The 27,076-nt window shown below is 39.3% G+C and overlaps 1 protein-coding gene across 5 annotated transcripts in view; it reads right to left on the bottom strand.

The window, feature by feature from the left end:
• The window catches only part of ATP8A2 (ATPase phospholipid transporting 8A2), a 313,460-nt gene that overhangs the window by 102,090 nt on the left and 184,294 nt on the right, over positions 1-27,076 (bottom strand). For all 5 annotated transcript variants that reach the window (XM_074535255.1, XM_074535256.1, XM_074535257.1 and 2 more), the window contains 2 exons: positions 3,652-3,726; positions 901-1,023 (listed from right to left, as the gene is read on the bottom strand). In XM_074535255.1, coding sequence (XP_074391356.1) covers positions 901-1,023; positions 3,652-3,726 — 198 coding nt within the window. The remainder of the gene's footprint in view (positions 1-900; positions 1,024-3,651; positions 3,727-27,076) is intronic.

Consider the following 27,076-nt stretch of genomic DNA (forward strand, 5'->3'; position numbering starts at 1 on the left):
AACTTCTGCAGGATCTATTTTCTCCTACAATTTCTGCTCTTTCACAAGAAAACACTGGTCCAATTCGATCATTTTATTCTACCAACTTGAAGCATAATAGGCAAGCCTGCTTCAGCTTAAGATCTTTATTGAAATAAGGCAGACAGCTTGAGTCAACTTTGTTTAATTACCTCAAAGAATAATTTTAAAAGAGTGATTCAGTATTATGAAATATTCCATCTTCTTTAAATGGATAAATACTTTGTGCCCCACAGTTTTTACTAGCACATAATATAATTTTGCACAAACTAAAGCTTTATGTACTCTACAACTTCCTCTCCAAACAAAGCAATCCTACAGCTTCCTTGATTCAGAAGTACATTTAGATGTGCTCATTATGGAAAAGACAGAATACCAAACACTGGCATTTTCCAGCATTTAAACAGCAAAATGAAGTAAAATGTGTTCTTCAAAACTCAGAAGTCCAAATAAGCCAATTCAAATTCTATTTTCCAAAAGAACTACTGGAACAGAGCTATGCTAACTATGAAAAAAGCATTCTAGCAAAGAGTGCTGTGACAAGACATATGTTAAATAAATCCAGGCAATGTCATCGTGGCTTATCACTAGCTGTGAATTGAAAAATCATGCTTGGATAGGAATCTAACATTGAATCAAAGTTTATGGATATTTCAGGAGTAGTTTCAGGTGAAGTCACAGCAGAAAATCCTTATTTATAAACAAGGATGTTCTTTATTTAAATAAAAAATAATCCCTTGGAAAGAAGTGGAAGGCTGAACAATCACTCTCAGTGGTTAGCATAAAGCAGAAGTAACATCAGGAAATAGGTTATTTTCTGACATGAAAAATCTGGAGTATCAGAATGTTTATGTATTTTCTTAGAGTAACAGTTTTCCTTACCCTTGTGTTGAAACCATCTGCATTTTGAGTGATTTTGTATAGCTGTGGAAATCTAAGCATGCTATCTTGAGTACACGACCGTTCAAAAATTCCCAGAGTAAAGGGTGGCAGTGCTGTGAAAATCTGCAAGGAAAGCAAATACTAACTGAAAGCAGCTCCTAGTTTTAAGGGTATCTCATATAATGTTTCCTTATCTAGACAAAAGCAAAATTCTCACAGACTTCAGTGAAGACTTACTACGACTGAGCATGTTATTTGGCATCATTTTCAATGGTCCAAACAAGTCCAAACATTAATTTGTAATTCTCAAATACTGACTTGTGAACAATAGAAACATGAAAAAAAATTAGTACTATTAACCAATAAATTAAACCCAAGAAGTTAAGTTTCTGATGTACCAGCTAATGCAGCAAGGGTCAGACACATCGGACTGCAATGGAAAGACAGTATGAATTTTTATAAAATACCCTTGTGGGAATAGGTTCCAATATAACTGCAGTTGTAGCCATAATTAGATATGCAATGTGCTTAACCACTGCTAAGTTTACAGACAGAGTAAATGTGGAAATCACATTTAAAAGAAAAAAATCTACTGAGCAACAAAGGCCATTCTGCATTATGGTACTTTGGGGATTCCCCTGGCAGGCACGAACTGATAGGAACAAATTAACTGCAGTGTGTGTCTGTGCTACGGGCAGACGCTTGGATGACCAAGCCTCGGAAGCATTCCAAGACAGGCAGCAGGACACTCTGCCAGAAGCAGAGTAAATTAGCCTCCACTGACTTGAACATTGCTGCTCTTGAAGCGTTTCCAGGATCTGAGGCAGCTCATTTAAAGCCAGCTTGGATATCCATGCTTCTTGTGGTCCACAGTGCAGGCACAGAGGGAAAGTTACACCAGTCCAGGGTGCAAGTCAAAACACTAAACTTCATTCACTCCCTTTTGCATCAAAAGTTTATATCAGAAACATCACTTTAAATCCTATACATACATTGATTTTTACCAGTTTGAGAAGTGTTCTTGAAGTTAAGAAGCAGGTAGGAGTTATGAACTGTGTCTAGGGTGTGTGCATACTTGGAGAAGGTGGGCTGTGATTCCCACCAGCAGCACGTTGGCAGCAGGGGAGCAGACAAAGAACAATGAGGAAGAACAGAGACGAGTGAGAATCAATAATTATAGCCCTTCATCCAGTGGGAATTGTGTGTCTTCACCCCTGAAGTGATAAACCAGATGGCTAAAATGGCAGCAGGCCGAGAGTAGAGAACTGAAACTGAGAGCACTGGTCCAATATATTCCAAAGAAGACCATGCTGTTATACAGCTTTAACGTACTTCCCCTGGCTTCCTGTGTTTATTGGGACATTTACATTCTCACTTGAAGTAAATCTTCCAGTGGTTTTCATCACCAAGGCAAACTTCCAGTGTGAACTAGTACAAAATCAGGAATTACAAAGCCATTATGATTTCATACACTTCATATTTTAATGAGACTACTAATGAAAGGGTTAATCTGCAAAGAAGGAATGACTTAGTTAAAAGCACTTCAAAATCTCAGAGCGACAAATTGTGTAAGTCCCCAATATCTTACAAGCAAGCACTTTATTCTCCATGAGTCCACACAACCAGTTCTAATTTTAGAAAATACTGACCTCAAAAAACAAGGTTTAGTTTCTGATTACAGAAGATGAGTTTTATCCAGAAGCTTTAGGTAGGGTAGATAGATTCATCAAATGAGGTTTAAAGATAATAGATGCAAATATCTAAACATGAATGACAGTGACTGCACAACAGTCAGGAAATTAGGGTGAAGGGAATCAAGGGAATGATAAATCCTTGAATAAGTATCTTCAACTAAGAGCATGAAATCTCATGGAATATGGGGGCTTGTGCCATCATTTTCAAAATTAATGTGACAGAAGTTAAGTGGTTCCATTAATACTATTCAGTGATAATTTGCTGGCTTTTTCTGTATTAGCATATATTTGGAATGAGCTTTTTTAACGAAAAATTTAAATTCTCTCCCTGTGAAGAGACTTTTTTTAATACCAGTGTCCTAGCAGTTTATAAATCCAGGCACTGGGCCACTCGTAACATTGCAAAGGTAGCACTCTCAAAAACACCAACACAGCTCTATGGTATACTACAGAACTTGGTTCCAGAGATCCTTCAGACTTTCATCCACGTGACTGGTTAAATAATATTACTGATTTAAGTAATAAAGTCATATGACACAGGGTGGCACCCCACAGGCCATGTTGAAAATCAGAAACCACTCCCAGACTGCTAATGACACAGTGATGCAGCTTCTCTTCCTGTACCTAAGGGAGCACAAGTCAACCCGAAGTAACTCCTCTCAGCATCTAACTCTCCAGGGTCTGAGGGGAAAAAAAATCATCAAAACTCAGAGATTAGGAGTATTTTGAGCATGATCTGTCACGAAAATATTCAGTACAAAACACTGAAAATGCTTTCAAAGAGAAAATTAAATTCTATCTAAAATCTGCAGATCTTTATGCAGGTTATATTAGGTTAAACATCTATTTTCAAGGTGTTCTCCCAAATTCTCATTTTGCAATAAAAGTGAAATTTTTAAATTTTATTTTCCCTATCTCAGAGTGGATTCCAAGTGGCTTTTACAAATGAACTCACCTTTCCTGACATACAATTAGGACAGTTACCAGTGAAAAATGGGACACAACAAAATAACACAGTAGTCCCAAGCACTATCAAGTCAAAACATGCAGCACTTACCACGTTATACAGACCGATGCACCATCGCTCAAATAAGATCTGCCCGGAAAATCCATTAACGAAAGCAAACCAAAGCTGGAAAAGAGACAAGTTACAAAAAGCTTTAGATTACTCCTGCAGTCCATCCTTCCATTCACAGTAGAGGAGAAGGATGTGGAATACAGACCATCATATGGAGATAGATGCTTGTCATGCTCTAAAAATAATTATCAGCAGTGCCAGGCAGTTACATTCAAGTCTTACATTTTAAATACTGGCCAAGTACTCCTTGTTTAAAATAAAACACTCAGGCTATGGAGCAATTAGTTGTATTTACATCATTGCTCTAAAAAATAGATGGCATCAAACTATTACAAAATCCTTATCACTGGCAAATTAATATGCTTGCAGCCAGAAGCCAGCCTCATTTCCATCATGTTTGCTAAAGACCAGAATTTTCAAGATAACTGCTTTGATGGATGTTCTGCTTAACTTATGTTGATTTTTACAGTCCCAGAATTACAATGATATCTACTTGTCCATTACACGATCGTGATTATATTGTCATTTTATTGTTTTAATTATGCAAACATTATTATTTATTAAACTATCTATTTAATAATTAAAATTGGAAGAGGTTGCAAAACAGGCTGCAGAGCCTTCACTCTTTAACAAGTTTACAAATGCAACTGGGCAAGCCCTGAGCAACCTAGTTTGCATTTAATGTTCACCCTGCTTTAAACAGAAGATTGGGCTAGATGGACTTCAAGTGGTTTTCCAACTGAGGGGATTCTGTAATGACACAATCCTAGGAAACAGCTTTAAGCTTCAGTGCAAAGGTAAACTCTTCTCAGCATTTCCATGGATACAGCTTCTTTAAGCCTATTGATCTTGCTTAAGCACCTTTCTGAAGCACAAACTGCTGCACTGGGTTGGAACAAAGTTTCTTAGTGGACATTGAAAGAAGCTTAGGGAAACAACATAAAGAAGGGGAAGAATTATCATTTTCCAAGTAAACTGGAAACTGAAAGAACAATAGCAGTTTAAGGGCATCCTGAAACAGTCTGTATGTGAAATCATTACACTTATTAGATAACAAAAGATTTCTGAGAATTTCTGGCAACAGTCCCTTTCAAAATCTACAGTACACCATATTACTTTGTTCAAAATTATTTCAATATTGTGTGTGAGAACACTCCCTCTAACCACCCTGTTTCAACATATTTTGTGTTGCATTTACTTCACAAGTCCATGTGGCACTGGATGCACTATGTATTGCAGATCAGCCAAGTGCTAACCATGCCCATTCCCTTCCTGCTCCCTGAGAGCCGGTGGCTCTTAGTGCCAGGTATCTGTTCTGTCACTCATTGGGCAGCACTCTCCTACCAGCATAATTTATTCTCTGGCTCACTTGCGCAGTATTAGTGGCCTAGCAGAATATCTCAGATAACAAGCAGTTAGCTGTACATTATCTGATCTCTCCCTGCTCCCACCCAAAATGAATACAGAATAATCAGGGGGAAAAACCCCCCCCAAAAAAAAACAAGTAGAAAATGAGACTGCATCAAAACCTATCACTGTTTTCATGGATGCAATATCTAAACAGACCATGACTCTAACATGGGACAGAGGCAACTTCATGCAATATTAAAGTATTTACAAGGTTGGAAAGAATAACACATAGCTGTTCAAATAGGCACTGCTGCAAGACATGAAATTCACATGCTACACAAAAGCAGAAAGGGAAACTTTTTCACACAATATATGGCTGGCCTATGGAAACGTCTCCCAGATGATGCTGTAGATGCAAAAGGCAATGAGAAAAAAAAAATCACCGAAGGAATGCTGGAGACCAGATGAGTCTGCCAGAGAACTACCACTGTTCAAAACCAGAGACCAGGTTAGCTGAGCTCTTATTTCTCAATTCTTACAGCTATTATATCACCATTCTTGTTTGATATTAATCATCGGTTCTAATGAACTCTCATTGTTCAAGTAAGAAACAATGACACTGATTCCAACTCATCTGTTTATAGCTATGCTTTGCACAGTTGGTAATCTGTTTAAAATTACTTCCTGCAATTTTTTAAACTGTCAGCTGCTCTTTCAAGTAGCAAGATTCTATTTATTTCTCACTATATTACTCTGAAGCTTGCACTTGTCAATACCTGCTGCCTCTCTCGCAGCTTGTAGTTTACAAAGTGCCCTTGTAAATTTTCTTAAGGGCCAACAGCTTCATTCCTCTGTCACTTAGCTGAAATGCACCAGCCTAGTATAAACTGCAAAATATTTCTTGGGTATGCTAAAAAAAAGTGCTTCGTTCTTTCCCATTGCCAAATATGCATTCAATTAAAAGAGCCTTTAAGGACTCACCTCACCAGCTCTGTCCAGAAGAAGGACAGAAGACACACTCTACATCCCAACTTTTTATAATGAGCTCTAGCTATTGCATTGCTACCTTGAAGGAATACTCTCTAAACCTCACTCTAAGGACACAGTTAATGGCCCAAAGCAGCACACTGGCCCGTCACACTATCATCCCTTGCAGTGTTCCAGCAACTTCTACACATCAGCTCTTCAAAAGAAACATATGAAACCTCTTTGGTACAAAGCCTGAGGTCCCAAAAAGAAACCACAATTTATTTGGGGTGTTCAAGTTAGGAACTTGAGGGTTTATTCTAGGAAGAATCTGAGCTCTAAAATAGCATGCTCCCAGATATTTAGCAATAATGATCTAGGCATTTATCATCTCCAGGCTTGTTGCAATTAATTGCAACAATGAATGAGGGCAGCAATTCTAGAAACAATAAATAGCTCACAAATCAGAAGCCTGTCTGGCTTAGTTGGCAACCTGACTGTGCTCTGCTCAGTTTTCTAGATCCCACTGGGCAAAGCAAACTTCAAAGGTTTGGTAACAAATGATGAGGCCTCTTATAACATTGGCTCGTGCTGCTTAGGAAACAACTGCTTTCTGAAACCATAGCTTCCCACAACCAGTCCTCCAGCAACAGACATAGCTGATTATCCATCAAGAGGGTAAAAACAAAGCAGCCAGAACGTCTGTAGCTAGGCCATGGCTAGAAGAAAAGCCCTAAACCAGGCAAATCTAACATCTTGGATTCTTAGATTCACATTTCCCAACAAAAACATTAGCAATAATGATAAGAGAATCACATAAAAATTGGGAAGAGCAGAGCTGTCAGGATGCCTTACAAAGCAGCAGGCATGCTGTCAAATCACAAGTGAGAAACACCCACTCAATAGACCAATTCCTTCTACTCAGGATGTGCCAGAACTGCATGGTGCAGAATCCACTAAAGACCCAATGTGCTAACACCACATTGAGATGAATGAGTTAATTTAGGAGAAAATTGAGATGTCTGACTGCACTAAATACTCTTGAGTCCTCTGCAGCATCTTACAACATTTTTTTTTCTACAGAAAAATTTTCCCCCCATTTCAAAGGCTGATATAATTTGGATAGGCAAGAACTAACATTTAGAAAGTTCAGTGTCTGGCCAATCCAAAAGTCCAAGTTAAACTCTTTTTCTTTCAGCAGTATCCACACAGGTAAAAATTAGAGGTGAGAGTATTTCCAACACTTAGAAGTCTTCATGCACCACAGGCTTCAAACAGAGGGGAAAAGTTATCACTGTCACAATGCACTGGGAAGTAACAGCTCTGCTTGTTTTATTCACAGATTCACACTACCAAAAGCTGACTGACAGAAAGACTGTGGGATACTTTCTCATACTTCCTCAATATCTTCATGTCAAGAGTAAATCAGATACTCTAAATAAAACACACATTTATTCTGAATTTAACACAAGCCATAAACTGCTATGCATGGTTTAAGGACCAGCTGCTTGTAGAGAGAACACAATGCACCTGAAGGTAAACAAATGAAAAAAACAAACCCAAACTCTCCACCTTAATGTTCATGTTAACAAAATGTACTAAATATATTTGAAGTTGCAACAAGCCATGCTTGACTCAGACTCAGTAAGCTGGTAGGAAAACTTGCCAAGTCTGCCTGGCCTGCCAAGCTCCAGGGGTTTGTAGGGCTCAGCTCCAGCACTGCTATGAACAAATGGACTCACAGTTATTAAACCTCTTTTCTGGCTGGAAAAAAGAAATCTTTTCACTTTAACTATTACCTAGCTGCCAAAAAGCTGGAAAAGCTTATTTGTAACTCAGCTACAAAATATATACCTTTCTCCCAAGAAACAAGAGGTCCAATTTAAAGGTAAAGAGATTCAGACCTAAGGCTGCAATCTGGGCTGATACATTGTCGTGCTTTATTATAACAGATATTGCAAAGATGTGAAACTAGTAGGTACTGTGCAAAAGGAAACTGCAACATTGCAAACTGAAAGCTAGCCCATGTTTCCTGCCTTGAAGTGGGGTTGCATTCTTTAAATAAGAAACTCCACTGCTGAAGAACTCTATGCCAGCTGTTATGTGGGCACTTTGCCACTAGAGAAAGAGGAGAAGGGAATAAACCCGAGGTCAGCAAAAACCAACAGAAGGTAATACTTGGTTAATATTGACTTCAGCTGCAGGCAAACTGAGGCTCTCAAGGTAGAACAGTCCCACACTGCTGTTTGGAGCTACACAGCACATCCACCTGCTCTAGAGTGTATTTTGAGAAAAGATCAAGTATTATTTTCAGAAAGTATTCCCACTTGAGCAAGTTGGAAGGCAATTTTAATTGCATTATTGCTTCATGCATAATTACTGCAAAATTAATGCCTGAAATAGTAGGAACTAATTTATTTAAGCGCTCTAAGGCACTGGGATAGCAAATCATCTCTATTCTAAATGTGTATATTTATGAAGGCTTGATAATAGACAGCTTAACGAGTACTAGAAATGTTTTTCCAATTCTGCTAAAGGGCACAGAAAGCTAATGTAGCCAGGGTACCAACAATTGCCACAGGCACCAATTATAGCCAGACTGGATGCCTTTACTATTCAGAAATTAGTTAAATTCTCAAAATACCCTCTCTCAGCACACACACATTTTGCATGTTCTTACCAAACAGGCTGATTTACAGTTTGCCCAATAAAGCAGGTTTGTGTGTCTCCCGTGCAGTTCATTAATAATGTATCCTGATTTAAGATCTCTCATTACAGATGTCTCTCTCAACACCAGCCTCTTATTCCTACCCAAATGCTTACAGCCTTAAAATAATCCCTTCATTAAAGAATGTACAGCGCCAATTTTATAATGTAGGCAAAGTGTGTTAGTAATAAGATTTGACAGGCTAGGCATGGCTGTCTGAGACTCACTTCATTTGCTGAGGAATATTTCCCTTGCTCCTTTTATTCCCCCCAGTGTTTAATAATTCTTTGCTGAAAACAGATCGATATTTTACAACTGAAAAGAATTTGCTCTAGGCCTGTGCACTCCAAACAAGTGCCTATTCAAGGTTAAAAATCATCTCCAGTCTTAACAATCATTTTCAAAGTTTCACACTGCTTTTGTCTCATTAAAAACACCCTATGCACTGACTGCAATGCTTTGTCAGATAGATACTAGAGCAACCACTACAATAGAGATTTCCTGGCTTTAAACGCTGATTTATTAAATAAAAATAATCTTGAACATTTATTATTTTTCCTATTCTATTTTTTCTACTCCTGATTTCATATAGTTCATATTTCAGCATACTAAAGAGCACAGATTTTATCAGCTTTGTTTTTCACTGGTTACAGAAGAGGAATATGCAGAAAATTTTACTCCTTCCTTATAAAAACAGTTTTTGTGCTCCTCTTCTCTAACTGATCAGCTGCTAACATCCTTCCTGCAAAGCACAAGTAACACTCCATAGAGAGGCAAGGTCAGAGCAGAATGGAAGGGGAAGATGACAAGAGGAGCCTCATCCCACACTTGGACTCACAATTCTTTCCATTTCAGTCCTCAGAATATTTCTGAAGACCTAAAATACAGTGAGAATTAGCAAAGATCTGGGGGTTTTTTTTCAGTGGTTCCCACTACAGAACAATTATGCTGCTTATCCCAGGAGTTTTGAACACTGTGATAAGATACCTCACCTGCAAATGACAATGCAGCATACATCAAAAGACCTTGACACTAAGGTCTCATCCTGCAATATTTGTCCCCAAATACACTAATAACTGCATTGAAAAACATGACAAAACACAGCATGCCCTGCCAATGCCTTTTTTTTGGGTAGTGGTTTCCTTTTTCCTGGAGTTCCATGAACATCTGATCAGTATGCTAAATTATCCTATCCATGTTTATGTCACTGGTAAAATGAAGGCACAGCCCATTAGATCACATCGTTCAGAGCTCTAACACAACTTGGTTTTAAGACCTTATGAAATCACATAGAGAAAAGGCAGGCTATTTCTCCACCTCTCTTGGTGTGAAGTATTACAGGGACTTAATATTTGTCTAGCACACTAATTGCTGCAGAAGCATGACTATGATAATGTGATTAGAAATGGCCTGCCCTGCCAAAGGGCAGATGTACTTGTCAAAAGATGTGGTTAAATTTAGCAACTCTTCATAACATTTCCCTTTTACAAATATAGGCAGCTCGATTCTGAGGTTATTCTTCATCCTTCCTTAAGTTTTCTGAAGAAAGCTGACACTGCTACACTAGGATTTTCGTAAATATATATGGGACACTCTTGAAGTCACTTGTAACTTGTCAAAAACAAAATTAATACCCAGCATGGTTCAGTCAAGCCCTACCACGATGCAGAGTTTCAGTCTATCTGCATGGCCAAAGGGGTCTAGACCCATAGCTAGAGCAAAGCTGCCAGGACTGATGATGCTGGGGATTTGCATCGTTATTCTACAAAGTAACCAGGCTGTCATGCTGGGGCTGGGAGTCAGGCTGAGAGGAAACAAGGCAGGAGCTTGTTGTCCACATCCTCCTCCCACTCCCAGCCTGGGGAATGAGGAGAGCTCAGCTGCTTGGTTGGCAAGCTGGGAACATCGCGCCAGGCCACACTGTCTGCTGCTGTGCAATGGAAACTCGTGCTATGGCCTCCCAGTGCCATCAGCCTTCCTTCACAAAGCTAACAAATGTAAAGACAGGTTTCCACTGACATGAACATCATCCTTATGCACACAGCAGCAGTGACTACAGGGTTGGAGTCAAATCAGGAACATTAACATGTCTTTGGGGGGGGCTTATTTGGTGGGTTTTTTGCCCCTTGGATTTACCTAATCAACTTCTTTAACTACCCTTGAGTACTAGCACATCACTGTGGAACTGTGAAGTACAATATGGCTATTAATAGCTTGTGGTATCTCCTCAGCACATAATCATGACAGACTGGTCTTGATACAAGTCTCACAACTGTGTAATTGACCCATATCACCCACACAAGATAAGGAAATGCTACTATATGGTTTTAAATCATCTGCTGGCTTTTCTGAAGCTATGTGGTATCTTTAACCACTGATAACATAACAGAAGTGCCTTGGATTTGTTATTCCTAATTTGTTCTCTAGTGCTGAAATAAACAAATGAAAGAAAGAAGCTTAACTGTTTACATTGATAGGTGAGAAAACGTCAACAGTTTCAGGTAACTTATCCAGCTGAAATTCTGCTAAGCACTTGGAGACCACTAAGAAAACACATGGCCAATAGCAAGAAAAGCAGTATTGGAAATAGAAGATTAGGAAATTATGGAAGAAAAGATGCTAAAACTATAACCCATGTACAGGCAATAGAAAGAAAGCACAGAAACAGCTACAAAAACCATGAACCAGTCTGGTACGGATGTAGAAGCAGAAAGAAAGCCAACAAAACACACAGCACTCTGTGACTGAAGTCTGATAATACCATGAGTCAAAAGTCAGGCTGAACACACCAATGCTCTTCACACCTGGGATATGCACTAGGGCTCACTGCAACCTGAATAAAACACATCACCACAGAATGCAGCAACAAATATTTCCACACCTCTCATCCCAACGCAAAAACAGATGGAGGCCAGGAGCTACGACACTGATCTAGCTCCAGAAATAAGCACAGAAAATGCAGCACACGCCCCCACTATCAAACATACTGTGTATTTGGGAAGGGGAGAGTGGAAGTGGAGTAAAGATTTTTATGAATGTCGAAGTATTAATCCCTTAGGGGTAAAGGGTATTGCAGCGAGGTGTATTTGGCCTTCAAGGGCAGAGAAGGTCAGAGTCCGGCTAGCTGAGGTTAAGGCCGACACCTCGCTGCATGGTCTGCCAGCACCCTTGGCCTGTGCTGGTTGCGGACCAGATCGCTGCTAAACGACGAGAAGGAAGGAGCTGGACACTCGCCAGGGGGGGCTAAACTTGGTTTATTGGAAAGCCCACGAGGTATCAGCGAATCCACCAGAACAAAAGGTGCTTCAGGGTTATAAAGGGATGGGGTGGACCCGAGAGGGGTTTACAGAAGACCAATAGGGGGAGAAGAGGGGATGACCTTAACACAAATGACATAGTGGAGAGCCCAATAGGTACCAGGTATGGGAGGGGCCCCGGGACCACAGCCAACCACAACCCCCAAAGAGGAGAAGCTTCTGGAATGCTAGGTGGAGTGGGGGGGTGATTGACTTGGCCCAGGGAGGAGAAAAAGCATACATATAAGGGAGAAAGGGGAGGAGGAATTTTATAACCTAGAAGATCGACAATATAACTGGCAGGGCTGTGGCGGGAAAACTGAGGAGAGCAGAACCATTTTATACTAAATGGGGGGAGCAGATACATAAAATGGGGGAGGAATTAAATGGACTTAACGAACACACTACAACAGGGTATCAGGATGGAGCTGGATAGGTATTGAATTAGAGAAAGAAATGTATAGACTGGTATAATTCATTAGGAAAATGGTGGTACTTTGGTTCTTAGTTTCTTTCATTTCATAGCATTGTCTAGCTGGCAGTTTCCATTTAACCTACATGTAGCTTAATAGAATTACCAGCCCACTCAAATGCATTCTTTTATACCTGCATATGACACAATGAGCAACAGGATAAAAAGTATTAAGGAAATTAATATTCATTTATTGTAGTTAAAATATAGTTGTGCATTCTTATTTCCTGGATATGAACCTATGCAATGTGTTAAGTAATCAAAATTATTTTAAAATTTCCCAGGAGGAGATGCAATCCGTACTGACTGAATAAAACTGAGAGTGACCAAGACCCTGACTGTTATTATTCAGCTCCTATTTTATAGGACATTTCACTTCAAATCTTTCCCTTCTTACTTTTATTTGCAGAAGTCCCTTATGTTACAGTTATAAATGCAGCTTCACAGACTCTGCTTTTCTTGTCATCACATAAAGGAATCCTTCTGCAGAGCTGCTGAATTAAATGTAATAGGAGCAGTTCTGTAGCAAGGTCATTTTAGGTCTGGGACTGCAGTCCCCCTAGGATTCCCTGTTATGGCTACGTGAAGGGCCAGGTTTCCCTTGCAAGTCTGTTTTTTCCCCCTTCCTCCCTACGAAATAAAATTCAGTCTCTGTAAGACCTTGAATTAAGCTACTTTTATCCAGGAAGTTTATATGAAGTTTCCTGACAGCTTCGAACCCAAGAAAAATAGCAAAATTAGCAACAGAAAAGCCAGACCACTATAGAAACTGTTGCTCATCTTCTGTCACACTGACAAGAATAAAACCTTTACAGGGTAATCCCAGGAGCAGCCCATGTTTCTCATTACCCACAACCCTATTAGCATTTCAGCACAGAGACCATATTCTAACCCGAAACCACTATGACACACGATGCAATCTGAAAAGCTTCCCGGTACTTTCATTGCATTTGTTCCATTTTTATTAATACATCCATTTTCTTGGATATCAATGGGTCAATGGGACAATCTAATAATAGACAGGATTTTGTTTTGTACACAACTGCTTTTAAATATGCTACCCCTTCCCTTAAACTTCAGAAATAGTGCAACAAAAAAAATCTGTCTCCTGGTCTCCTTGTGTCTCCTCTCATGTAGAAAATACATACAATATTGGTAACTTAAGTCTACATTTATTGCTTTATGTGCTGGCAAAAGCTAAAAGAATTGGGTCCTAAACATCTTTTGCCAAAATACACAGCACATTGTAAACACGTGCAATCACTTCACTAGTAAATTACCTATTGATGTACTTCTCACTACAGAAATAATGTTTGAACTTGTTCAGGAAAGTAACTAGCTTGCTTTCCCTGCACTATGTACAAAGAAATTCTTGGGGTGTCTTTAAAGGATTTGCTGTATCTTCTGATAGAGCTGGGTACAAAGAAAACCAAAGCTTTTCTTTGCTGGGAAAAGTACTTTAGAGAAGAAAAACCTATAAGCTCAAATACAGGAGCAAAGCATTCACGTGATTCCCAAATTCAGTCTAAGATTTCATGACGTGGCTTTAGGAAGGCATTGCACATTCACTCACGACATCAAGCACGCAGAAAAGACTACTTCTTTTTATAAATGTCTCTCCTTCAAAGGCTGGGCAATACAGGAGAGACTATGGCAGACTGACGATGTTTGCTACAAAGCAGTTCTTACTTTCACAGTATTCTGCAGTTTTTTAACCAGAGAGAATTAACTTGTACCATCACCTTCTTACTGAGTGAACTCTTCAAGACAAATGACCACCAAATTGCCCCCAAACATGGGCCAGGGATATACATCTGCTTTCTCTTTTTAACAAGTTCCTCAAAACCATAGGAAGATTACACACAATGAAAATCTGAGAAGACACTCACAGGAATGATGTCCATAAATGAGGTTTGAGCTTTGGCAATGCTCTAAGGAGCAACTCTGAGAATGAACATGCACTTGTCATCTTTTACACAACACAAAAAAGAAATATGATGAAAGACTAGCAACAAGCTTACTTAAAAATTAGCAAATACATATAAACCATAAAACACTATTTGTACAAGACCCCAAAGCTATTTTGGATGCCAAATGAATTTATAATCCAAGTAGAATTTCCACAAGCTAACTAGTGTAAAGAAAACAAGTGCTGCTAGCTTCTAATACTGCAGAAAATGGGAGGCAAGGACATGTGTACAGGAAGCACCCATACCATGATCCCTGTGGTCTAGGTGCAGTACACATCCCTTCTACTACTCCAACAGCAGCTGCACTTCAGAACTAGAGTCAGGTGCATAAAAGCACCTGAAGAGTACAAGAAGGAATAAACAGATGTGAACAATTTCCACGCCAGATGAATTAAATGCAGGGGAGATGTATATTTATTCCTTCTTAACAAATTATTGGGACAGTGAATTCTTCAAAACACAGCAGAGGCTCTAAAAGACATTCTTCTGTATGGAAACCATGTATCATGCAAAAACTTGTCCAACTAAATAATAGTTATGGTTTCCCCATTCTTGCCTTCTCCCTTCACTCTAGGTAGGGGCAGAATACATCTCTAGAAAAGTAGCTCTCCCAGGTCCAGAATGTAGCCATTCAACACCTGAATGAAGACACAATAAGACCATTAAAAAAACCACCCAGGGACGCCAGTTGTCCGGTTTTCGGCTGTTTGGAGGGCCTGGAAGGGCCCGGGGTGGCCTTGGGGCAGCCCGCGTATCAAAGGACAAGAAGAGGCTTCAGTTCTTCTTTCGGTCTTTATGTTTATTAAATGTTTATCTAAAAGATTTTCTTTCGGCCCGACAGAGGTCTGCTCAGCAGCCAGCCATGAGCACACTCTGTCCTGCCCTCCGGACAGTCACCTATCTTTATACCCATAGTTACGAGTACAATATTTATCATTTTTCCCCAATCCTTTTTATTCTTATTGTCCGGTGCACTTTCAGTAATGACCAATCCCAAAGTGCCACCATCACCACAGAAGATGGAGGAGAAGAAGAAGAAGAAGAAGAAGGACAGGACACGCCCCAATTCCTCCATCTTACTTCTCTAAACCCCCCTGTACATAAATCCTAAACCCTGTCTCTCACCCTCTAATTAACTAATCCCTTCACCATTCACCCCGGTGAAGTCCTCCTATCCTCATACAGGTGTCGTCTCCTGTGTAGGATCAAAGTCCAGCCACCAGACACTTCTGGCAACATTCCAGGACTCCCGAGCCCCCCAAGGGTGGTCTCGGTGGCTTGGCACCTCAGTCCTGAGGTGCTGAGATCCCACAAACAACAAAAACACTTAATGTAAACTGAAGGTAACCAGACAATAGGAGCAATCAGCTGGATGAGGAAAGTCCTGTTTATGTCATATGCGATACAGAATCTTTTCTCCTTGGAAGCATCTATCAGTGTTCCCAAGGTCTCAGTGACTGGGGAAGGGGCTCAGCTCCCTGGAGGAGCATCTCAGTTCCACCAAGAACTGCAAATGCTAACTTAGCATAAGAGTCGCAGCCATTCAAACAAACGAGCTAATCCCATCCACATGCCTATTTTTAAAAGCATATGCATGCACTCCAAGCCCTAGGAAAGAGTATGAACCACATCATCTCCAGGTACTCAGTATCTGCAAATATCCAGCTCTGTGGATTTTCCAAGTCTCCTGTGCCTTGCCTATGACGTAACCTTCACAGTTCTATTCCTTTGTGATTTTCTTGTTTCCTCTTAACCCCGTGTAAAAGTCCTGCAATAGTATCTTGTTTTAAATACAAATTAAGCTGCAGCTTTATCCAACAGAATGAATGTGAGTTGACGTTACATGTGCCATACTGTGAACTTGCCATGTCAAATGAATGCTCGTTATTTGCTGAACACGTGCTTTGTTCTTAGTTTTTATAATCATGGGATACTCAAGAGTTGCCGGTACTCAAAAGGAGTCATATAAACTGATTTCTTCAGCATCCTGTTCTATGAAAAACTGCCCAAAAGTAGACCTGGCAATTCCTCACTTCTGGTTGCATCCCCCCTTACATCTCTGGTTTCATCTCTTAAGAGTGGACAGAAGGGAAAAGCTTGTATGCGCTTCTATAGTATCCAAGTATTTGTTTTCTTGCTGGTGGTCTGTTTCTTGGTATCTGAACTTGAAGTCTGGATACATGTGAAATGATTGCATTGTACTTCTGGGGGCAGGGGGTGATTTCAGCTGGAAGTTGAAATAACTTTCGCTCTGTTTCAGAAGCATAAAAAATATTTTGACCCTAAAGAGGGCATGCTGACTGTGAGGTAATTTAGATGATTAAACCCAAGCTGTAGCCTTTACATTAGGAAATATTTCCTAAACCATCAAATCCTCTTTCCCTCAAGAGGAAAATATTGAGTAGTATTCAACTAGGACACTGTTGTATCTGAATGAAAGGAACATGTATTCATGCTAGAAACTGATGCTAGTAAGAGAAACAAGACACAGGATAACTCGCCAGGAATGATGGAAGGCACCAAGGGCCAAACATTTGTATGTCAGCACCTTGCAAAGGTCTTCCAGCCCCATGCAGCCTAGGAATTATTAGTGTCACACACACAGTGGCTCTAAGGTTGGGACTTTTCCTCAATGAGTTATTTTCAGGGGAATAAAACCTCAGCTTTGAATAGTAACTTCTGAATGACAAGATCACTTATGCAGGTAACCACTTGCCATCTTAAAATGATCTGAAGACCCAACATTACAGCAGTGAAAATGGATTGGCTACTACTTCTGGGGATTAAGCAAGATGAAAAGAAAAGCTTTGGGTTAAAGACATTAACTGTATTTATAGTTTACATGAAAAACACATAGTTTACACTAAGGGAAGAGAGTCTGACATGTAAATTCTGGGTGTATTTCTCCACAAGTGGTTGGATGTGGCTGCATGAAGTGGTTCATTCTCTATTGTTAAAATTGAGTGACTGAGACAGAACCTAATGTAAAGTGGTTTAAAATTTCTCCTAATATTTGAGCAGTGCAAGTATAATAACAAGCTTTTCCCCCCACCTTTCAACTTTCAGAACTAAAAGCTCCAAACAGTGAAGGCTAGTTCTGACATCCTCTTTCCCCTCATATAGTCATCCAAACCATAAACAAATGTTCCCTTGCCTGCCATACGGACTTGTCTACACTAGGAAGTTACAGTGGTTTAACTGCGATGTGATTGTAAATCCACTTAAATTGGTTCCAAATGTTCTGTGAACGCTCTAAGCCCGATTTAAACTGAAATGACAGCCCAGATAGTTTGTTCCACAGATTTAAAACCTGGATGTAAAATTGAATTGATTTTTGTGCTGCAGTATAGAAGACAAACTTAAATAAAAAATCAAGTCTGTTGTGATACTCTAAATAGAGTTGAAATGACTCTTTCTGAGAAAATGCTCCTGAGAGACTGGAGGCTGGGAGAGTCCTATGCAATACAAGGTTGGCTTACTTTGTTCAATTCTAGGTGGGTCTCTGGTGTCTTTTGAGGAAGCAATAGCTATGCTGTGTTTTTTAGTCCTTCCAGAGAGCTGACTGCCAGTCTCATAGACTTGTGTCTAACAAGTCTAACAGGCTTGTGTCCACACTGCCCAGTGTCAGCAACCTGGAGAAATAGGTTGACTGTCTTGTGGCCTTTGTGTGCTTGTGCTGAGTAGGCCAACAGTGTGGAGTTTTTTTACAAAACTTAAATGGGCTGGAAAGAATGAGGTTTTTGTTTGCAGCATTAGTGAGGTCTCGTGTTGTGGACAGAGTGCAAGATAAGAGGGTATTTGAGGGTATTAAGCCTACCAACATGATTTAAAGGCCTACACATATTGAGGGTGACAGTTCTCAGAGTAGCTGTGGGCCATATGCAGTAAAAAACATTTCATACCTTAAATGCTTTTGCCTTTAGATAATCTTTCTTATGTTTAGATTAAAAGACTACTTCTCTTACCTCTTAGCACCATTGTTTAGCAAAAATATTTTTCCCCCATCCTGGCCCCAAAAGATTTGGGATACCACTCTATTTCACATATATTGGTTATCAGCCCTATTTTCTAGGTAGAGTTGACAAAAATCTTTTGTTACACCAAAGTATTTCATATTGCCAACCAATCAGCTTTTTGACATGTTGAAATTTGTGGAGAGGCAATCCCTCAACTTTGGCTCACTGGTGTCCTGTTCATAATGTTCTTTTCCCATCTTAACCAGGTAGTAATAAACCACTGCACTGTCAACTGCTGCACTACCTTCTGCTTCATGAAAAGGCTTGCACTTGAGCCCAGTGTTTTGAACCCACCTAACACTCACAGTCAGAAGTTATGGGCTGCCCCCAGAAGTACAGTGCAATCATTTCACATGTATCCAGACTTCAAGTTTAGATACCAAGAAACAGACCACCAGCAAGAAAACATGGACTTGGATTCCATAGAAGCGCATACAAGCCTTTTCCCTTTTGTCCACTGTCAGAGACACAACCAGAGATGTAAGGGAAGATGCAACCAGAAGTGAGGGATTGCCAGGTCTACTTTTGGGCAAATTTTCATAGAACACAGTGCTTCTCTGAAAAAATCAGTTTATATGACTCCTTTAGAGTACTGGCAACTCTGAGTGTCCCATGATTATAAAAACAAAGAACAAAGCACGTGTTCAGCAAATAATGAACATGCATTTGATGTGGCAAGTTCACAGTATGGCACATGTAACATCAACTCACATTCATTCTCTTGGATAAACCTGCCGCTTAAATAATATTTAAAACAAGACACTGTACTCAAAACTGCTGTGTCAGATTTCCCCCAAAAAACAACAAAAGAGGCAAGAGAATATTGGTAGTTATAGGTTTTAACTGCACAAAGTGTTAAGGTCTCTTACATAAGATGTAGCACACAAACCTCAGAAAAGTTCTTTATCATTTGTATGGACATTTTAAAACCTTTCAAGTTTACTTCTAATACAGCAAAATCATTCTTCTCAACACAGCACTAGATTTAGAATTATAACCAATGACTTCAATGTTTTATAAAGCAGAACCATATAACGTGAAGTAAATCCACTGCCACAAAGGAATTTGTACTTTGGCTAATTAAAAAAAACCCACAAAAACCAACATACAAAAGTACATCACAAAAGCATACTGCAAGCTATTTCTCACAACTGAAAGGTCTCCTTGTTGCCATAGCCATTACAGACATACTTTACTTAGCCTGCTCTGCATGCTTTACCATCAACATGACAGAGAGGTTACAAACAAATTGTAAAGATTCTAGTGTTCCAAAAAGCCACTGAAGACAGTTGTACCATAGCAAAGCAAGTAACTCACCTTTTCACAACTACATTTTTAGCAATTCCTTCCATACCTTATACCAGATTAAGACAAAACAAAACCTTTGATAAACTGATAACACTTACCTAGTTGACACTACAGTACAGCAATATGATCAAGTTACTTATCTTTATGGAAATCTTAAAATAACCTCTTAGCTACACACAGCTTACTTGTTGGCATTTGAAGGCAAAACCAAACCTCGCTCATGAAGACCTTCGTCTAAGAAGTAGTTAATTAGATAATCTTTCTCACTATTAAGAATATTTTTTAATATTAAGGTTTGAAGGTTCTAAAAAGTGTTACTAAGATCACTATCTTCCTGTCAGCATCAAAATACAGAAGACAGGGAAACAGCAGGGTTTGCACCTCAGAAAAGATGTGGTTTTTTTCAATCCTGGCACCTGGACTCTATAGAAATTCACCTGAGATAAAGGAACCAGCAAAGAGAAAACACTTCCTCTATTCTACAAAAATTAGGATCCGAACATTCAGATGGGTACCCTGTGAGAATTTCTGAGAAAAAGTAAAAAAAAAAATTTGAAATGTACAAGGGGAAAAAATGTTAAAATATTGAAAAAGGAAAAGGGCCTTGTGCTTAGCAGTGGTTGCTGCTGAGAGTGAAGTGTGAACAGAAGCTTTTGGCTTTTTTTTCCCCCTTTGTTTTTTAAGTAAAGTCAACTCATAAGCCTTCTGTAAAGAGTTCTATAGTTGAATAATTTAGCCCATGGATGATGCTTTATTAATGGCATGCTTCAGACGTTATCACCGGAAAACTGGATAGAAGCCCAGATGTCTGGTTTAAGACCATTTTTATTTCCTGCATTTTCAAAACATTGCATGGGGCTTTAGCTGCACGATTCAGACAAACTTAATGAGACTCATGCAGCTATGCCTGCATATGTTGCTTTGAAAATAGAGAAGCACTGGTTTGGGTTCTGCTCTTCTAAAGCTCTCCCTGGAGTGATTTAAAGGTGTTTTTTCCTCTCAGTCTTTTCTCTAAAGGTCTTCTACACTTTACCTCACCATGTCTGACAGATAAAGAGCTGAAACTTTGGACACCTCATTTTTTTGAAGAATTCAGTATTCTGGCCTTGTGTGGTACCATAAAACCAAACAGCAAACTGCCAGGTAATTAAATTTAGCCCAGTGTGTCATTGTGCTCAATTTAATGGCAATGGGTTACTTCAAATCAGAACAATGCTGTGGGCACTGAGCAGAGTTACAACTTTGTATCAACATATGTCATTTATTATGGTTGATTACTGCTTATTGTAAACCATTTTAATACCCATATATGATCAAACGTAATATAGTTATTCAGGTTCAAATCAAAACTTCAGTATATATATTGTATTACACACCACACATCTCTATTGGAAAGCCATGACGTAAATTGTACATTAAGGAAAAAGAGAACCATACATATGTATAATTTACAAGCCATTTAATAAAATAATTTTGCTATATTGCTGTTGATAAGCTATAAAAATAATTTTACTGCATTTTCACTTTTTCAAATAGCTGAAAATACAGATTTTATGATTTTCTTTTATTTTCTTTAAGCATGAGTGTTAATCTTCCCCTTACTGAGTTTATGAATTGGCTGCTAAAGCAAGGGCTTGCCCCAGTCAGCTGGTAGTTGGAAATCTGCCTTCAGGTCCAAAGATATTAAATCTGATAAAGATTTAGGACTTCACTCTAACCTCTCAATTCTGCAGTGACATTGCAATAGAAGAGTAAAGTGGAATATGAAGACTCACTTTGACATTTTCAGTGCTCATATTTTATAGAAAAAAAGATACAAGACACCATGTAAATACTTAACTTTGCAACAAGTTCTGAGAGAAAGAGAAAGCAACACAAGTGAAATTGCTTCAGGGAAGCCTTGACAAGAAAACACATAAATATTGTGAAGAAATAATACCTGTGGTAGGCCAGCAGGAATAAACTCAGAGAACAAACAGCTGCAGTACAAGGCTCTCTTTGCTTCATCTAGGAAAGACTGACATGTACACCAACAGTAATGATGCATAAGCTACACTTCTGAGCTGTATTCATAACCTGTGTGATAATTACAAAAGCCATGACCCCCTAGAAAACATCCTTCAGAAGTTCAGAGATCCTCCTGATCCTGACCAGTGGTAACATGATAGAGACTATCACAGGCATGACAACAAGCCTGGGGGTTCACCACCTTCTTGTTGGCTTTAGCTGGAATGGTATCTTCAAGTTTCCTGCATTTGCTAAGACCTCCTGCCCCGGGCTCTAGAGAGACTCATTCTTATTAGAAACGCACACACAGTACATCTTGTGTCACCCTAACAACAATCTGTCATCCTTCAGGAATTCCCTAGTTGCCAGTTTTGGATATAGTCGATTATATTCTTTAGCACACTGAAAAACTATGGAATAAGATCTTTCTATATTCAGGTGCATTAGGCTTTTATATTCTTTATGAAAGAGACTGGGTTCAAGCACATATCCAAAAACAGAGTAGAAAGACAGGCAAACAGCCTTGAGAGATAATTGTCACCAGTGCACAGAAACTTGAAAAAAGTACGAAACTGCCCCAATTATTTCCCTCCCAATTTAAGTGACTACAGAGAACAAACCATACTGAAGGTCAGTTTTCTGCTGTCTACCAACAAGACAGCCTTTTGACAAAACTGTCCTCCAGTATCAAATTGATATAATCTCAAAAACATGCACATTTCCTAGAAAAAAACCCAAAATGCAGTATCTTCAAGCTCTTCCTCACCTTTATATCAGTAATTTATTTTAACTTTATATTACTATGTAAAGCAGGTGTCAGTACAACAGGGAAGTGACCATAAGTGACTTGTTGCTGCAAAAATTGTCATTCTAGGAAAAGTGGAAAGAGTGAGATGGCTGAATCTTTTCACTTTCTTTTCAGCAACACTAAGTTTGAACATTTTATACCACAGAGGCAATTTATTTAGCTGCATCAGATTAATTTTCCTTAGGCTACAGATATAATTTACAAGATTTTATTAATATAATAATTATTCTTTCAGATTTTGGGAAATAACTACCACAAACTGAAATACTGAAAATATTAACAGCAATGTGCTTGTTCCACACTATTCCTTTTAAATTTTCATTAGCAACTAATTTCTTTTCAAGATGAGGAATACCGGGAATTACCAAGTCTGACACACTGTAACTATAGTCCCCTGTTGTACATACAGTGGGGATTTCAAAATAGTTTGGGAGCAGGTTTAAGCAAGAGTAATGCAAACATAGAAATAGCTCCTCTTTAGAAATACAAGGACACAAAGAGATATGTGCATCCAAGGGATTCAGTTCAAAATGCTTTTCAGGAAATAGCTGAAACTCACTAATCATTGATAGAATATGCTAAGCTGCTAATTCTCAGATGGAACTGCGCTGGACTTCCAGCTGTTTGAAGCACCAAACAAAGACCTGTAAGTCTGTTTAAATTTTGGTACTATTACGACTACAACTTGCTTGGTTTTTTTCCCCCTGCTCCTCTTGCCCAACATAGTGAAACAGCTGTGACTGACAACTTTTATAAAGATACCTTTCTACTTTACAGCAGACATTAAACATTTGCATGGCTGGTAAAGCAAGACACCTTCAAGTGCTGCACACACAAACATACATATTAAATTCAGAAGGAAGCCTTTTATGATTTGGAAGGAAAAAAACGTACGACTGTGACAGAACAACGTGTCTATTTCTATGACAATGCTTTAAACCTCCAACTCTCTGATGTAGTTGCCATCAGTCTCAGAGGATATAACAGTGAGCACCTGAACAGTGCTGGTATTACCCCAAATTATTTTTCAGGACTTCCTAGAACAGTTGGACAAAACCCTCAGGTACTTCAGGACACTGCTGCACGACCCAGGCACTCAGATGGGAAAGTGTACAACCCTCAAAATTTACACCAGCTCTGCAAGTGTTAACTAGCAATAGTAAGACTTCTTAAATTTTATTTCTGCAGTGTTTATCTCACAAGATTGCTGTTAGTACCAAACTCCACAAGATAAGGTCAGGACAATTTAATATTTGCAATGGAAGCAGGAACTATTTAAATGAAATACAACAGCAATTTTGTAGGATATCATTCTTCATATACTGTTGAGCAGGCAGTCAACTGCCAAAGCTGCTTTTTGAAATGAGATACAGACTCACTACAGGAGTATGTGACTGATGCCAGTGGGGGAGGGGGAAATAAATGAAGCCTGGCAGGTGAAGTTCTGTTTGTCCCCATTTATTAGAATTAAATAGTAATTGCCTCTGTTCAATCAGAAGAGAGCAGACATTTGCTGCCCACCAGAGTTGCTTCCAGCTATACCTCCAAATGGAGAAATATGATAATTAAAGTTTTATCTATCTTCATTATTTTTTAACATGACAGCAGATGTAGGAGTACTGCTAGACTTTGTATTATAGAAATGTATGCAGCAGCAACTTTCCTTACAAATGAGAAACTTAACCATGGGCTCACAACCCCAAGTGGAGTTTATTGTACCCAGCACTTGTATCATTTATTGCTGCTTTGGAGCTGTAATAAAAATGTGCAGATTTGCATTTTCATGGAAAGCAATAACAAATTTACTAATGAATCTCAAGATACCAGTGTGGGTAAAGGGAGCACCTGAAACTTCTCATGACATGATTCCCCACTGACACATCAGTAAAACAAGTAGGAAGACAGAATCAGTCAACACAACCCAAACACCCACCCAAGAAACCAGAGTCAGTCACCAACACTCAGATTCTGATGAAGTCAGCTCCATGGAGAGTGTCAGGCAATGACCAGGGAATTCTGCTGAGTTTCTCAAGAGGAGAGCTCTCAGGAGAGCGTAATTTACTGATCTGGCAATCTGCTCTATAGGGAACAGAGTCACACTAAAAAATAAGAAAATTGAAATCAAGCTTTTGGGCAGACAGACTTCCATGCTCATCGGGCATTTCTCAGTGAGCATGGTTATCCTTATAGTGAGCAGGAATAAGTCTCAGTCACCAGAAACAATGGATGTACCAGCAGTGTATTTGGGGGCCAAAATCAGCATGCTAAAAGTTGCATTATTCTGTGTGTTATTCTTTTTTAAAATGTGAATAAGGTAAAGATTTCATTGCTAAAGACACAACAGTCGTTCTCCTTAGGAAGGGAGTTAAATAGGAGAACTTTGTGCCTATCCAAATGCCACCTGCCCTCCCCCCAACCAAACTGGGCTTTACAAACCTACAGAGACCCTTCACAGACCACCAACACACACTCCCCTTCCTTCACCAAGTCCAAGAAAGGAACGCTTGCCAGGCTTACTTGTAACTTTTTACATTCCCCAAAGCCAAATATGTAAGGACTTGCAATCCTAATCCATATTTTAAAATGTTCCACTTTCATTCTCATGCCTTCCCTACAATGCTTTCTCAGCAGTATCAGTCAGATTGAAGAGAATGGCAATGCTCATGGTCTGGCATCCCTTGAAGCACTGTCCTCGTTTTAGGTAACATTCCTGCTTCTTCCCCTAGATTTACTGCTCCTACCCTCTTATTTTAACTCAGCATAAATCAGGGGCTGCTTAAAAAGTAGTAGTAACTGCTTCCAGAAAAATAAAGTCTGCCAGAACTTTCTCTGTTATCATTTTATCACTCCTCCACTGCAGAAATAGCCTGTGCTTTAGCACAAACCAGCTCCTCCTTGGTGCCCAGATGGCCTAACACATTCTTCAAGATTTCCACATACATACAACCCCACAAATCACACACCATAAAATCTAGTAATCGTGCATACATTTTGCTAAAATGACAGTTTCTGATGCATTCTCAGTTTTGAGAGATCACAGCTCCTTTATGCACATCAACAGCACGCGACTGACATAGGGAAAGGTTTTTTTGTTCAGATATGTCTTTGGGATCAACTGCCACTTTTCAACTTCCTTCCCTCCTCTTCTCCAGGTCTGTGTTTGGATTGTCTTTGAGTAAAAGACACCCTGACAGCCCAAAATGGAAAATTGGTACATTTTAAATTCCCAAGCAGTTGTGCCATGGCAATTACTACGGATATAATGAAAACTGATTCATGCCCTTCATTTGCACCACCTCTCCAAATTTTTTGTGTTTTCTGCAGATACACATAAGCAAAGGCTCTCACCTTACTAAAATAACATGTTAAGTCTGACAAAAGTCTATACCTCTGTCAGAAAAGCTGATTATTTCTCTTGTCCAAGGGCTCCTGTGTACATCAGGAAGCTCATCAGGCTGAATTCTAACCTTAAAGAGCCCATCCTGCAGCTGTGCAAACACCAATGCCTTGGCAAGGAAGAGAGGAAAGAACACACCCCAGGGGAGACATGAAGACCAGACTGCCCTTTTTAATGGCAGTGGATGTTCATGTTGGATTAAATCACAGCCCAGTTGTGGATTCAAGTGATGGTGAAAGCACAGCCCAGTGACAGGCACAGCCACATCCATAGCAGGAGGGACTGGGACTTCCTAAGGGAAGTGGCACCTTAGAGGTGAGCACTGCACAAAGCTTCCAGTAGAGAAAGCTGCTGGACCCACTGCAAGAACACAGCGTGGTGCCACCAATACAGACTGCAGCAAACAAACAAGGACTAATAATGCCACTATGGAATCCACAGCTTGAAATTTCCTAGCTGTCATGCATTTACATATTCAACAACAGTAAACAAAAGAAAAACAGGAAAAAGTGAAGCAACTCAACAGTCTATCCCTATACTATCCATGAATCAGGACATATTAATGGGCATAAACACATTTCCAAGTATGTCATTTTTAAAGCTAACGAATACAAGCTGACACAAAGCTGAGTGTCACATCACTTTGCTGCTCCAGACACCTGTCATTCCTTGGCAACAAAGGGGAGAAAAGGTCAAGACACTGTCAGCTAAATGAAAAGGGAGACTCACTTTTCTACCAAAATTGAACTTGACAGGGACCATCATCACAAATAATGCTGAGAGGTTCAGGTGTTACTGCCCACTGAAGGTTGAAGCTTATGCTGCTATTGAGCTATGTATTTTAGTCAATTACCACTAAAAAAATCAATCTGCATTGTCAATTACTAGCAAAGATAGCCTTATTTGGGGTTGGATGAGAAAACACAGTATGGGATTTCTTCTTCTAACATACAGTATTTATGCAGTTCATAATGTATACTTTATTTGAAACTCTGCAGAAGCTAGGTACAGCTAATGATAATATATTCCATCTTCTCCCTTTCCAAATGCATTCATGCAAAAGCAATTAAAGAAAGAAATCCAGCAAGAAGAAAGCAAGCAAAATAA

The sequence above is a fragment of the Zonotrichia albicollis genome, chromosome 2 (assembly GCF_047830755.1).
Source record: "Zonotrichia albicollis isolate bZonAlb1 chromosome 2, bZonAlb1.hap1, whole genome shotgun sequence".
Taxonomy (NCBI): domain Eukaryota; kingdom Metazoa; phylum Chordata; class Aves; order Passeriformes; family Passerellidae; genus Zonotrichia; species Zonotrichia albicollis.